The sequence below is a fragment of the Musa acuminata genome, chromosome BXJ2-10, assembly GCF_036884655.1.
Source record: "Musa acuminata AAA Group cultivar baxijiao chromosome BXJ2-10, Cavendish_Baxijiao_AAA, whole genome shotgun sequence".
Classification (NCBI taxonomy): Eukaryota; Viridiplantae; Streptophyta; class Magnoliopsida; order Zingiberales; family Musaceae; genus Musa; species Musa acuminata.
The window spans coordinates 32,310,784-32,325,646 of NC_088347.1; the positions used below are offsets into that span (position 1 = coordinate 32,310,784).

The 14,863-nt window shown below is 41.4% G+C and overlaps 3 protein-coding genes and 1 non-coding gene across 4 annotated transcripts; 3 read left to right on the forward strand and 1 right to left on the reverse strand.

Annotated features, from left to right (window-relative positions):
* Positions 1-484: 484 nt before the first annotated feature.
* On the forward strand, positions 485-4,815 carry LOC103968972 (uncharacterized). The gene is made up of 7 exons (XM_009382353.3): positions 485-809; positions 1,773-1,949; positions 2,069-2,218; positions 2,703-2,804; positions 2,886-2,956; positions 3,050-3,117; positions 4,304-4,815. Exons 1-7 carry the CDS (start codon positions 573-575, stop codon positions 4,543-4,545), a joined length of 1,047 nt encoding a protein of 348 aa, XP_009380628.2. The 5' UTR covers positions 485-572; the 3' UTR covers positions 4,546-4,815.
* A 222-nt stretch (positions 4,816-5,037) lies between these two features.
* Positions 5,038-5,198, reverse strand: LOC135626073 (U1 spliceosomal RNA). Its single transcript, XR_010492242.1, has one exon. It is a non-coding gene; the product is annotated as a U1 spliceosomal RNA (small nuclear RNA).
* A 455-nt stretch (positions 5,199-5,653) lies between these two features.
* LOC135625223 (uncharacterized) lies at positions 5,654-9,079 on the forward strand. Its single transcript, XM_065129677.1, has 2 exons — positions 5,654-6,015; positions 8,278-9,079. The coding sequence occupies exons 1-2, from the start codon at positions 5,688-5,690 to the stop codon at positions 8,811-8,813; spliced, it is 864 nt and encodes a 287-aa protein (XP_064985749.1). The 5' UTR covers positions 5,654-5,687; the 3' UTR covers positions 8,814-9,079.
* Positions 9,080-10,352: 1,273 nt separating this feature from the next.
* Positions 10,353-11,087, forward strand: LOC135625780 (transcriptional regulator SUPERMAN-like). Its single transcript, XM_065130870.1, has one exon. It carries the CDS (start codon positions 10,353-10,355, stop codon positions 11,085-11,087), a length of 735 nt encoding a protein of 244 aa, XP_064986942.1.
* Positions 11,088-14,863: the final 3,776 nt, after the last annotated feature.

Consider the following 14,863-nt stretch of genomic DNA (forward strand, 5'->3'; position numbering starts at 1 on the left):
AAAACGAAAAGCCTGTGAGCTGACCCGATCGCCCCTGAATGTCGTCGGGCTGATGTGGCACACAACACGTTGGGGCCCGCTTTCCGGTTATGAGAGGTGGCGTCGCCCTTGAAAGTTTCTGGTCGAATCACCCCTGAATTCTCTCGCCCTGCTTTTCTGTTCCCCTCCAGGGGTGACGTCAGGCTTTGGGATGCATTACCTTTCGGCCCAAAGTCCACGACAAGCATCTCGAATGGACCCACTAGTGGAGCCCACAGTCCAACTCCATGGGCCTTTATAGTCACGCCGGTGAAGCCACCAACCTTTGAAGCCACATTGGGTTCGCAATTTGAGTCATAATTTGGATGCATAAGTGGCACCCAAGAGTCATTTCTCTTGGGCTATATGACCCGGTTCGGACCGGACAGCCCGGCCCGTTTTGGTTTTCTTGAAGCCCGACACTTAAACCGAGCCGGGAACAAATTTTAAATGGATATAACGAGAGGACAAAGTGGCGCTCGTGGCCTCTTTTTGATTCCAAGAACCACCAAGGCGGCGCCGAGGGTTTCCCTAGGGTTTTAGCTCGGCCGGTGATGCAATCCGTGGCTGCTCTTGCTAGGTCGGAGATGCAGACAGAGGCGCGGATCGAGGTGGTGGCGGAGGGCGGAGGCGCGCAGAGGTCCCTCCTCTCCGGTGGCAGCGTTCTTCACCGCCACGAACAGCGTCAGCCGCAGATAGAGACAGTGGCGCGTCTCCTCTCTGGTGGCGTCGCCGGAGCCGTTAGCAAGACCTGCACGGCTCCGCTCGCTCGTCTTACCATCCTCCTTCAGGTCAGACCTGCATTCGCCTTGCGTTTATCTTCTCGCCAAAGCTCCTCTCTCTACATATCTTGCTATCCTTCGCAATCTTGGTTGGTACGGGCTTCAGTGTTGTTGAAGCTTAACTATTCCTTAGCTTCTAGTTTGTGGTGAACCACTTGGACGGAAAAGGATTGGTATTATTGTGGGGATTATGGTGTCTTGGATTTGTGATGGCTCCTTCAGGTCTAATTATGGACTTATAGGATGCTTGGTACTTAAGAGAAATTCTCAGGGTTCGACCACTGTAGCTGGGTGCTGCTCTCTAATAGTCCACAGCCCCATTTAGGTGAGTGCTGGCTATTCTGGATGGTCTCCGGAGGGCCTTACAGGAAGGAAGGTCTCCATAGCTCTTGGGTTAGATCTGATTTCTCGCAGGTTATTCCAAGGCAGCTGAAGGTATTCCTTGCTGCTGGGATAGACCTGCATGCTGACTCAGAGCCTAATTCATTGAAGTCGAAGGGTATTTTGCAATACTGTATCTATTTTGTATTTCTGTAGAACTTGTTAAGTAGCTTTATTTATGGGAAAGACGATAGGGATGCCCGCATCCTTGGTAATTTTGGTAGACCAAATTGAGTATCTTACCAATGGTGAAAATATTGTACCTCAGAACTTGTTCTGTTATCCTGAGATGTACTGTTCTGTTGATTCTGAATGAATGATTTGCTTATTCTCTCAAAAATAAGCTTTGACGAAGAAGCTCTAATTTTTATTTGTGATTTTTTCACGTCAATTTAGGAGCATCAGATTCATTAAGTTCTACGGTAGCTGTAATCTAATTTTTCTTTCCTGGTGTTTTTGTTCTATGAAGCTTAAGCAGGGGAAAAGATTATTCTGTTTTTTCTTTCCTGGTATATTCATCTCGTTTGTATCTATTTACACCATTTGATATGATGCATAATTGGTTGTTTTTATGGCATAATTGCTTTTTAGGTGCAAGGCATGCATTCCGATGTAGCAACTCTAAGGAAAGCTAGTATATGGCGTGAAGCTTCTCGCGTTGTCTATGAAGAAGGTTTTAGAGCATTTTGGAAAGGGAATTTGGTGACTGTTGTGCATCGACTACCTTATTCATCTATTAGCTTTTGTTCTTACGAGTGGTACAAACATGTGAGTCTGCAATTTTGTTGGAGAAATATTTCATGGACTTGGTTGATTGCATGTTTCTCTTTAATACCTGATGCTTTACCACTGATAAGTGATTATGTTTTGATTTTATTTTCTTGCAGCTACTCCAGTTAATTCCTGGGCTGAGTAGGCATAGAAATAGTGAAAGCGCAGATGCATGCGTGCGACTGTTGGGTGGTGGTTTGGCAGGAATAACGGCTGCTTCCATCACTTATCCATTGGACCTCGTGAGAACTCGTCTTGCAGCTCAGGTAAGCTTATCATCTCGTGCACATGACCAGATTTTTTGCAGGTGAAATAAGTTGGATTATTAAAATCAAAGAACCATCACTTTAGGTCTTATTTTTTTGTTTGTTTTTCTTCTATGTGGTATTTTGTCTGTACGATGCACCATACATTCTAGGAGCTTAATTTTCTGTTGCTTTTAACATGGAACCATCTTTCCATGTACGATGCACCATACTTTCACATTGAATTAATTTTTCTATTGCCTTTTAATTTGCTGGGAAAGTATGTAAAATGTTGGACTGAATAGGTTTTCTATTATAACTGAGTCTTGGTCTCAGTGCTCTCTAGCAAACAGTGAGCATGTTTGGCTTCTTGTTAGGTACTGTAATTACATTGACAATCTCATGGTTAGGTATTTGTCTTTTAGCTTCCTAGTTAGCAATCATTATTTAGTCCTTTCAAGACTCTCAGGTGTATCACAATCTTGTTGGCTCTAAACTTTTGCAGACAAACACCATGTATTATAGAGGCATTTCACATGCCCTTTATGCTATTTGCAGAGATGAGGGTGTCAAAGGGTTATACAAGGGTCTTGGAGCAACATTGCTGGTATTTTTTTGTTACATTTAATCTTAACACTGATTGTACTGCTTTCAATCTATTTAGTTTTGCTATATTGCTGGATTGCAGGGCGTTGGACCTAGTCTAGCCATCAGCTTTTCTGTATATGAAACCCTGAGATCTCATTGGCAATTGAAAAGGTGATACTTTTAGGTTGGTGAACATTTTCATGTGCCGAGGAAATTATTCCTTCAGTCAATGCTAACATATGGATTTACGATTTTGGATGCCAGGCCACATGACTCTGCTGTCTTAGTTAGTTTGGCCAGCGGAAGTCTTTCTGGCATTGCGTCATCAACGGGTAAGAAACCAACAAACTTACAGCGGATTTATGAGTTGGTTTAACAAGACAAATAAAAGGTCATCAGAATAATGAATAATGCAAGATTCTATTGCTTAAAACCCCAAATAACTAATTGATGGCAGGGGCGTATATTCTTGAACAGAGCACATATTTGCAGAAATTATTGAGAAGTTTATTTCGTTAGATATGACATATTCGATTTTCTTGGTAAACTTAATTAGGTCAAAAAAATGCCTGTTCCACTATCTTCAGGATGGCATTATTTACAATTATCACAATCAATTATGACTTTCTAATTATTGCTCTTTGCTTATGGTGTGCTTCATGGGAGTCTAGTTAACTATATCTATGATGAGCTTAAGATGCCATTTGCTGCTGTCAAACTACTTTGTGACCTTTTTATTATTATACCCATCTTCTGATGTAGAAACTTGTATGTATTAGGTTAATTATTTTTTGAGACACTTCAGTGAGATGTGGAAGGTAAATGCAACTTACTGATGATGTGCCACAAAAAGTTGGATTATCTAGCAATCAATGAAATTATCACCACCAAATGAGTTAGTGGATTAATAATTGCACAAGTTGGAGAGTACAAGTGAAAATGTCAGTTGTGCTGCAATAGAGAGAGGAACAGTATAAACCAATCGAAGTCTGGCTTGGTTGCTATAACTAATGGTCGAAAACAGTATACCAACTGGATTAAATTGTAAAGCATAAGATGTGGTGCTTATGGTCTCTCTCCTAAGGGAAAAAAGTTTCCTGATGTGAACCTTAAATTTGTTACTTGATGGTAGGAATGGATGGATTGCAGCAGGTGCGCGATAATGGCATTTACATCATTATCACTTTCTTTTCAAAATAATGGTTTCTTTGGATAGCAAGAGTCTGAAGTTGCCGAGACAACTTCATCCCTGTGGTACATGGGACTTCTTGTCAGGAATTCCTTCTCTCCATGTCTGTCTTGCTCTTGTGAAACTTGCTTTCGCCCCCTAAGCCTCTTCAGGCCCCCTTTTCATCCCTATTGCACTTAGTTGGCGCATGGTTTGACGAATTATTTGTCATCGGTGCTGGTAATTTCTTTAGGCAGTGTCATGTAAAATGGATGTACCATGAAAAAAACCAATGCCTACAACATGTGCTCATTTACTGTTTTTTTTTTTTTTTTCGTATGATGTTGCAGTGACATTCCCATTGGATCTCGTCCGACGGAGAAAGCAGTTGGAGGGGGCAGCTGGAAGGAGCCGTGTGTACACGACGAGCCTGTTTGGGACATTCAGGCACATACTTGGCACCGAGGGTGTTCGAGGCTTGTACAGAGGCATTTTGCCGGAATACTACAAAGTTGTTCCCGGAGTCGGCATCGCTTTCATGACCTTTGAGGCACTAAAGTCATGCCTTTCTGGGTCACCTAATGAGCGGTAGCCCGAAGCACTTTCTGATCTTTAGAATCAGCTATTGATACTTGCTGAGTTAACTGGAGAGAGCTCGAAGAAGCAACCTTATGGAACCACCTGGTGGTAGAACTTTTGTGATTGCGACATCAACATGTGATCTATATTTACGTGAGAAACAGGTCAAATTGTATTTAGTAGGCTATGCACGACAGTCATCTCTCAGTTTTGTTATCGGCATTTCTTTTATGACTTCCTGCCTTCAACATGTGATCTATATTTACGGCATTTCTTTTCTCCAGCAGCGTATAGTATATAATTGAATGCCAGAAAAAAAATGCTACTACAAAACGTTGAAAATGACACATGGAAAGGTTGTTTGAGCACGAGACTTGAAGCATCAAGCATCATTTCCAATGATACAAAACTATGAAGAATCGTAACTGAGAAGAACAAATACAGAAGGGGTGACTAAGAGGAACCTCGTAGTCCTGCAATGATCAAGCTCGTTTGAAGGATTGGGCAGGGGCCGCGGCGCGCGCGTTCCCCCTCTACCACAAATTACGACGTCCACTCTCCCACTAGGGGAGATGGTAAGCCAGTGCTCCTCCCAAGTGCAATGGAGGCCGCTAGCCTAGGCCATGGGCCCTCTTGATCGCCCATCGACCCCGTCCAGGTAAGTATGGACAAAAGGCTGGGGGAAGCACTTCTTGACGACCTCGCCGTGTTCCCCTATTCCAGAAATCGTCGATGTGGGACTAATTGCCATCATTCGAGTAACTAACCAGTCAGGAGACCGTTACTTTCGCCCTGTTCCCACGCACTGTAGGTGAATGCCTTGGACCGTGCGATGTCCACCCAAAACCCAGCCGGAATCCTGAACGAAATGAACCAACCCCGGATGAGTTGGAGGGCAAAAGTTCATGAAGCAAATGGCTTCTGTGGCAGCAAACCTCAAACTGGAAGAGTTTATAGCTTTGGTCGACTCTTTAGGTCGGATCGCATCTGTACCGTTTGATTCAATCTATGATTGTCTTGTCCGATTGATTCCGCTCGGGCTTGATTGTGGTTAACCGACTCACTCTGACATATCTCTGACTCGGGGAACCACTTAGGGTTTTTTTATAAGCGTGGGCGGCGGTAGAGGGAGACGGAGAGAGAGCGGGGGAGGGGATGGCGGTGGACATGGGGAAGCTGCGGTGGGGAGAGCTCGATGACGACGCGGAGGACCTCGACTTCTTGCTGCCGCCGCGGGTGGTGGTCGGGCCGGACGAGAATGGTGTGAAGAAGGTGATCGAGTACCGGTTCGACGACGAGGGTAACAAGGTTCGGGTCACCACCACCACCCGCGTCCGCAAGCTCACCCGCGCCCGCCTTAGCAAGCGCGCCCTCGAGCGTCGCTCCTGGCCCAAGTTCGGCGACGCCGTCCACGAGGACGCCGGCGCCCGGCTCACCATGGTCTCCACCGAGGAGATCCTCCTCGAGCGCCCTCGCCCCCCCGGTTCGACCCTTGTCTTCTTCTTCTTTTTAATCACCTTCTGGTTCCTCTTTGTTAGGCTTTTAAGTCAATTAAATTCGATTAGTTCTCTTCTACTTGGCGTATATCTCTGTGGTCAAAAGAGACGATCGATAATTGAACTTCTTTTAGGAATTCTTATTTCTGATCTGTGATGTGCCAATTTACTAGTATTTTTCTTTCTCGATCAATAAAAAGATATCTCCTTTTTGTGCAAATTGACATTTCCTACAGACGATGTTGCCTGTTCCTGGATCCGTGATGCAAATCCATATCTTTACTGTCCTAATTGGGACTTCGGGGTGTGGGTGATTTAAGGGATTAATCTGGAACTGTCCTTATGCTTTGTTTTCCATTGGATATTTCTGATCGGATTAGAGCCTGAAGGCCAATCACTAGATCCTGATTTTGGTATCTGTAATGATTTAGGTGTGCATGACCAGGCTGCAGACTGTTCCCCTTTGTTGTCTTCTCCATGAACAGTAGCCCTCCACTATACCATATTCTGCAGTCTTCGGTGTATGAGAATAAGATCCCTAATGAAATCAAGGGCTTATGATTATACTTAAAATGCGAGAGTTGCAAGTAAAAAGTCTTGTTTGGAGAGTAAGAATAAAATGGGGATTCTTAATGTTACACTCGGGAGTATTGTCCCATGCCTCCTTAGTCCATACTAAGAAATAAGAATAGCCTCCGCTATGTATCTTGTCTGTTGGGTTATTTGTGTGTATATATGTATGTATTATCTATAATTACCATAAATATTTTATGAACATATACATTTCTTTCCCTGTTTTGTTCTTGGGTGTTGTTTCAGAAGTGGAAACTCCCTATTTAATTGATAATTGGCAAGCACCTTATGTCCTTAAAAATTGGGGGTTTAGGTATGAACTGATGAAGGTATGGTTCTTTCACAATGCATTGGTACTGAAGGCGAAAATAGATCTGATGAATGGAAAGTCTGAAACTAAGGGAAGATCTCCCAGTATATATTTCTTTTGATAGCTTCTTTTTTATCTACAAGAGCACCTATTACTACATTAACTGTTTTATAGATGGACATATTTTATTCCAGTTCTTTATTTGTATTTGTTTTGAGAATCTATTGGTGATCTTGGGAACTCTCTGTTGAAGAAGCCAATGTGAATCATCTCATGTCTAAAGATTTGAGGTCTAGGTATCGACTGGTGAATGCTTGGATCTTCAAATACATTGGACTGTTTTTGCTTGTTTACATAAAGTGCAGATTTTTACATCATCGACGATGTTTAAGAACAAATTCATATTGAATCATTTTTAGGAATTGACAAGTATTGTAATGATAAAAAGACTAGCCTCTGTTGCTAGTCCTGGTGACTATGCTGATGAGACTTTTCTCCTGGGTGATCAAAGATAAACATGGAATACATTATGTGTGGAAATTGGGTCAAGTAGTACAATTTTAAAAGCACTTTATTACTAGTCTTGTTGATATTAAAAGTGGGCAAGGGGTTTATGTTACATTTACTTTAGTCGATGAGAGTTCATTGACACTGAAATAACAACACCATATTGTTGTATGGTACATTATAGGCAGTACATGCACAATTGTATTCTGTACTTGTAGTAACTTAAGCAGGTCAAACAGATGTATAATTGATGTCTCGGGCATGTGTGATGATCGGAAGCATATATTTGTTCTGATCTATCCTTTGACTGAGGGGAAGATTCTTTGTATTTTTACCACTTAAGTGTCATGTGGAAGAGGCAAGGTGGTGCATGTGAAGGTGGGTGGGTGTCTAGACATCAGATACAATCTCCATCTCTGTTATGGCAAGGGAAATTTAGAATGTCTCGGACAACAATGTGTTGTTCTATTAAACAATAGTTTCATCTCAGAAGCAATTTATGGAGACTTTGAGCTTTGTGGCTAGTGCTATAGACATAAAAAAAACAACACATATGTATCTTGGTGTTAGGGAGTTTCAACATCATGGGTTACCTCCTGTCTGAGGTTACCATCAACAAATGAGACAATTTGTTGTTTCTTCAGGCAAAGTCTGTTTTTATTTGATATCTTTAGCAACAAACTAAAGGAAAAATTATCTTTCAAGCATACATAAAAAATAGTTAATCTGATTTTTTAAATTATATTTGTACCATTCGATATGCAAAGAAAACAAGTCTTTTCTAAATTTAATCTGTTATGTGTGCTTTGTTTCTAATTCTCTCATTTCTTTGGTGTCCATCGATCCCCATCTTCGATAGGCAGCAAAGCGGAAGAACCAAAGGTTGCAGGGGATCCATTAGCTGCCATGGGCAAAGCAGGTGCTGTCCTCATGGTATGCAGGACTTGTGGTAAGAAGGGTGACCACTGGACATCGAAGTGCCCTTACAAGGATCTGGCGCCACAAACAGACAGCTTTATCGACAAGCCTCCTGGTGCTGAAGCTGCAGCTTCCACCACAGGCACTGGCAAGGGCACCTACGTGCCTCCTAGCATGAGAGCAGGTGCGGAGAGGAGCGGGACGGAGATGAGGCGTCGTAACGATGAGAACTCGGTTCGTGTGACCAATCTGTCAGAGGACACCCGTGAGCCTGACCTGTTGGAACTCTTCCATACTTTTGGCCCCGTCACTCGTGTGTATGTTGCTGTGGACCAGAAGACCGGGCTTAGTCGAGGATTTGGCTTTGTCAACTTCGTCAACAGGGAAGATGCAGAGAGAGCCATCAACAAGCTTAATGGCTATGGCTACGACAACCTTATCTTACGGGTGGAGTTGGCGACTCCAAGGCCGAATTGAGACTCTAATTTCTGCAATTTGTTTAGCAGATTCTGTTCTTAACATTTAGCAGATTCAGTGTTTTTGTCATGTGGCTTTATAATTTTGTTTATGGGTGGAGCGGGCGACTCCGAGGCCGAATTGAGACTCTACTTTCTTCAAGTTGTTTAGCAGATTGTCCTTAAAGATGATCAGTGTTTTTGTCATGTTGCTTTATAATTGTCCTAGAAATTTGTTTTAGATTTGAATTATTTTGGCGAGACGACAATGCATATTTATGTTGAGCATATCTCATGTTTGCACTATACAAGCAGTCAAATGGATTGAAATCTCCTTTTGTGTGCTCAGTTTTCCATTACTGTTTCTTCCTATTATATTTCTAGCATCTCAACATTCTTGTTCGACCGGAGACCACAGCGTCAACCTAAATTTCTGTTCCTTTCAACTCTCATCCACCATGCAATGAGTGCACAACTCGTTCTTCTTCTTCCATCATATATATATATTTTTTTTCTTCGTTTTTGTCATTTATCCTTTGTAAAAATAAAAGAAAATGATGATCTCTCTTCAACCATGTTTTCGAAGAATCTGTATTCAACCTTTGATGCAGTCTGTTCTCACGAGATCGATTAAACAAACAGCCGAAGAAGACAAGGAAAGATGCTCTCGACGTAATTTCTTTGTCGTTGCAATTGTTCTTTACGAATCGTCTCTACAGCTGACGTACGAGCTGATCGCCAGAATTCGCTCCTTGATTAGCTTAATAAACTCAGCCAAAGAAATTTCTCTACAAGGTGATCGCTGCTGTCCCACTCGATCATTCCATTGCGGAGAAGTAAGCCGTCGGAGACACGCAGTTTAACCCTCCTCAGAAAGGCACAAAGGAGAGGGATCGATGCATGTGAATCAACAGGTCCGATGTTAACCGAGGTCTAAGATTAGGTCGGCGGCTTCATGCATCGGTGTCGTCATAGATTGAGTTGGGACCTCATGGGAGCCAGCAAGATCTTGTTTGTTCTCACCATAAAATTATGTCCTACGTGAGGAAAGCTTCCACAACATCATCACGAACCGAGTTTTAAAGCTGTTTCTGATGATTGCGTATGATCAGCAAAACGAGAACTCCGTGTGTTCGAGCAGGACCAAACACGTGGTATTAATCAGCTTTAGGTCTTCTGCATTCATATCTTTCCTGCACTAAAAGATGAAGATGAACAAAGTAGTACGGTTGGTCTTCTCTCTTTGTAGCAACAGCAAACATAGAACAAACCGATAGCTCTTTTGCCTTTGTGGCCATGATTTAGACTTGAGCTGAAGCTGTGAAGCCGAAAGAACAGTGACAAGACCATTAAGTAATGCTTACCGAGGTATGTTTTGTTGTTGTTGTTGAATCCAATCCAAGTCTGCTCATAAGGGTAGAATTCAACCTGGGACTTAATTATAATGGGGAAGGAAGAACGAGTTGTGCAGATAAAAACAGAAGTAGGTTGAGAAACAAAAAGCACCTAAAAATTACATCGAAGAGACTTTCTAGGCTTAGAATTCCCTCCATAGATTCTCATGTACCTCTTTGTCCCCAGCTCGGAGGATATAGATGCTTTGTCCTCGGGGCTTCCCCTCCTCTTCTCCATGGAGTTTTGGAAGTGGGCAACGACAGAATACAGCAGCAGCGGGCCTCGGATCCCCGGGCTCGTCGTCGACGAATCGTGGGAGGACGCTGCAGGCCGGTCGGGAGGCTGCGTGTGGCCGCCGAGATCTTACTTCTGCAGCTTCTGCAGACGAGAGTTCCGGTCGGCGCAGGCACTCGGCGGGCACATGAACGTGCACCGAAGAGATCGAGCCAGGCTCAAACAGTGTTCGAGCCTCAGCGGGGAAACCACGGACGACCATCGACGTCCAGATCCTCGTAGCCCCCCACTCGTCCTCCACCCTGCCGCTAACCCTAACCCTAATTCCGGTGTCGTACCACCGAAACCTGCTCCTCCTTTCTCTTCCAGCATCACTCGAGACTACCTCACCGGGTCGCACCTCTCCACGATCAGATCTCCGGAAGACTCCACGGCACCTCTCCATCTCCTCGTCGTCTCGGAGTCCGGCGTTCTGGGATCATGGACAGATCCAGAAATCTCCGACGAGGAGACCAACTGCAACAAGAGGAGGAGAATCGAGCCCACGCCCGAAGGCTTCTTCCTTGCAGCCTTTTCTGGTGATCGACGATACGAGGCACTCGATGATAACCCCGTCCAGGAGTTGGATCTCGAGCTTAGGCTCGGAGATGCTCCTAAGATCAAGTAGAATCAAAACTCTTTTGTCTGAATCTTTATGCACCTCTCATCATTCTTCCATCTTCCAACTCATAGATTTCCTCTTAGTCATAGATTGTGATGATAAAAACGAAGATGTTAGGTTTGGTTGCAACTGTAAAATGGTTGACTACAATCTTTCTGAAAATAAGATGCTCAAATCTTTTTCGAGAAAAATTATCCCTTTCTCAATCTTATCTTTGCCATTTGTTAGATAAGAATAGATTTGATAAGGACTTATAACTCTCACAGATGGAGTATTACAATGGAAGGATCCATTAGATAACAAAACATTGCTTCTAAGTCTCGATGAATCAATCATATTATGATCGGTTTATTCTTGTGAGTTAAGCATATGGAATGTCTCTTCCTCATCAGTACGCAGATTCCCTTTTACGAAGCATTCCAAGACATGATGGGATGTCTCTTCCTCGTAAATCCATCTATTTGTTCTTCAGGGCTCCGCAGGGAATACTTGCACTGCTCTCTTTTGTTCCTTCTTCTCCATGTCTGCAACCTGAAACCCTAATCGTATGTGGTCATGGCATCGAAGCGATACAAAACAGTGGAGGAAAGGAATGAGGAGGACAAGCTGTGGCACTCCATAATTCTTTGTTTGAGAGTGGTTGGAACAAAACATTAAGAAAAGCCTGAAGAGAATATGGAATCAAATGTCCTGCTCAGATTATTATTATTATTATCTCGTAATGTTTTAGCAACAATCCAAGTTGTGTGTGGCAGATTCCGTCTCACTTAGAACATGTTTTGTAAGTTGTGACTTGCTCAACTCACATGCAAAGGCAAAAGAAGAGTGCAACACACTGATCATAGATTGCAATTTAAGTTGTGATATAGCCGAGTTATAATGATATTTTTAATTTACGTCTCGCACGTGGAACGATCGAATCATTCCATCGAAAAAATAATCGGTGATCTTTGCACCAATCACCAAAAAATACTCGATTTGTTGCTTCATCTTCTAATGACGAATTGTAATCATAATGTTCTAATCTCTTTTCATAAATATAAGAGAAAAAAATAAAAATTATAATTCATCTTCCGGTGATGTATTTGGCTGAGGGGCGAGGCTAGGTGGTGGATGGGAATGTGGTGGGTGAGTCGATGGCATCGGGAGCCGATGATGTTACTAGCAACCACCTTCACTAACAAATGAGTAGCTATCTCTCCCCATCGAAGAGGGGCCGATAGGGATGGTGTAATCAAGGTTTGCCGTACCGGACTGTACCACCCGGTACGGGTGGTACGTACCGGTCCGACAGGCTAGCGGTACGCGGACCGCTCCGTACCGTACCGACACTGTAACAGTGTACAGTGCTCGGTACACGTGAGCGTATCGCTCGGTACACCTGGGTGTACCGAGCGGTATACCGTACCGTATCGGTACCGAGCCCGGGTCGAAACGCCGGTACGATACGGTACGACGAACCTTGGGTGTAATAACCAATTATTTTTCTTCTTTAACATGAATTAAATTTATCGTAAATATTTTTTTTTGTTTAAATTGTATGATTAAGAAAATAATTAAAATTTATTTTATATGGATAAGTTATAAATTTTATCACTTAATTAAATTATTAATTAATTTATTTCTATAATTTTTAAAAAGTAAATAATTTAGATTTTATTTTATTTTGTCTAAATCATAAGAAATAAATATTATAATTTTATCTATGAAAAAAATAAAAAATAAAAAAAAATAAATAAATATTAAGCCACGAGCCAAACATTTGGTAGTGGGGCCAAGTGCAATGGGACAAACAACTCGGTAAGTGAGAGTCTTCATCTTCCCCCGATAGAAGGAGAAAGAAAGGAAAACATTGTTCGAGGAGAGCTCAGCTTCTTCTAAGGGGTTCCCCTGTCCTCGTCCCTTGCTGGCCTAACGATAAAACATCGAGGAGAGAATTCCAAAAAAAGGATTCTATTTTTTTTTTTTCATATCAAATTTTTTTCATATTTTAAAATTTTGATATTAGAATTATTATAATTTATATAATATATAATAAATATATTTAATTTTAAAATTTTATGATTAATAAATAATAATAATTAAATCATAATATTAAAAAGATTAGTTAATTTAATAAATAAATTTAATTTATTTAATTAGATATACTTCTATTTCTTGGAAGTATATATGAATTTTAATGATTTAATTAGTTTTAAATTTAGAATCATAAATATAAATTAGTTAATTTATGAAAAAATAATGGATTTGAGATTACTTATTATTTTATAATATTTTAAAGTACTTCTAAAAATATTAAATTTTGATTTAATCAGAGTTAAGTCCATGTGGTTAGATATGACCTTGCCCATATGACCAAGTATAATCCAATCTATGTGACTAGATATAACTCAACTCATGCGATCAAGTACGACCTAACCCATATAGTCAAGTATGACGTAACCTATATAATCAAGCATGACCCAGCTTATAGTCAGACATACCCAACCCATGTGGCTAAACACGACTGTTAGGATCGAGGTTGGCACTAAGAGGGGGGGGGTTGAATTAATGCAACGGTAAAATTATGTCGGTTTTGAGATATCTTTTCGTACGATGAAAACCGAACTTGAAAATGCTTAACTTTGAAAGCGAAGTAAGAGTGTATCGAAGGCAGTTTGCAGTTAATGTAATATACAGAAAGTAAAATGCAAACCAGATTTATAATGGTTCGGTCGTCGTGACCTACATCCACTCCGTCGATTTCTCTTCCGTTGAAGCCTTCTGGCGATACATCGACCGATCCTCCGGCTCGACGTCCAATCTTCTGACATGTTTTCCTCTGGCACAACATGATTTTTCTTGTTTTAATTGTCTCATCCTGATCGAAGCATCCTGCGTTACTCAAAACGCAAATTAAATCATAACCACTCTTAATTGGTTTCATCATCAAAATCCGAGATTCAACAATGACCCCACCCGCAAATTAGAAGTGACCTTGTTTAGTAGTAAGGCTTAGCTTAACACATGAGCGAGACTCAACCCAACTCGCGAAGCTAAGACTACTCAACTATGTGATTAGCGTTAAACATATTATTGCTTCTCTATCTAACCCATTGTACCCCAACCAAACCTATTACCTAAGACATGTATGTGTGGTATATGTGACTCATCCAAGGCTCAGGTGGATCCATTTGATTTGGACTAGTACTACGTGACATAGTTCAATTTTTCTTCTTATTGATATGAGCTCGTTAATCGATTAAATCACACAGGCTTAATCGATCCAAACTAGTTTAATGTGATTTCATACCAATTTGATTGATTTAAAATCACTTAACCTAATTGAAATTAATAAAATATTAATTAAATTAGTTTATGGTGATTCTGGATTGATCATAAAGATTTGAGGTTGATTCCATCATGTAATAATTGAATTGAGTTTGATCTAAGTCAATTAGGATATTTCAATTATGATTATAATTGATCGAGGACTATTGAGAGATTGATATCTCATGTCTTTATAATTTGATGAACATAAAAGTTCTATCTAGATGTGCCATTTGAAAATAATTAATATTATTTTATTTTAAGATTAAAATTGATGATATTGATGTGATTATTATCATGTAGTATATATAATTATGCTGAGTGATCCACGTTAAAAGTATAACATGTGATAAGAACTGTTACGGTAAGTAACTTTTTTAGCTGTGGCTCGGGGCCGACGTGGCTTGGTTCTGGGGTCCGGATGTCGGGGATCTCGGGCGCAGCTCCTCGGGATCTCCCGGCGGCCTAGCACC

What these genes read in the sequence shown, in the direction of transcription:
- LOC135625223 (XM_065129677.1), top strand. Translation starts at nt 5,688, where the DNA reads ATGGCGGTGGACATGGGGAAGCTGCGGTGGGGAGAGCTCGATGACGAC. An exon ending in CGAGCGCCCTCGCCCCCCCG is followed by an intron (nt 6,016 to 8,277) that starts GTTCGACCCTTG and finishes CATCTTCGATAG; the next exon opens with GCAGCAAAGCGGAAGAACCA.
- LOC103968972 (XM_009382353.3), top strand. Translation starts at nt 573, where the DNA reads ATGCAATCCGTGGCTGCTCTTGCTAGGTCGGAGATGCAGACAGAGGCG. An exon ending in GTCTTACCATCCTCCTTCAG is followed by an intron (nt 810 to 1,772) that starts GTCAGACCTGCA and finishes ATTGCTTTTTAG; the next exon opens with GTGCAAGGCATGCATTCCGA. An exon ending in GTCTTGGAGCAACATTGCTG is followed by an intron (nt 2,805 to 2,885) that starts GTATTTTTTTGT and finishes GCTGGATTGCAG; the next exon opens with GGCGTTGGACCTAGTCTAGC.
- LOC135625780 (XM_065130870.1), top strand. Translation starts at nt 10,353, where the DNA reads ATGTACCTCTTTGTCCCCAGCTCGGAGGATATAGATGCTTTGTCCTCG.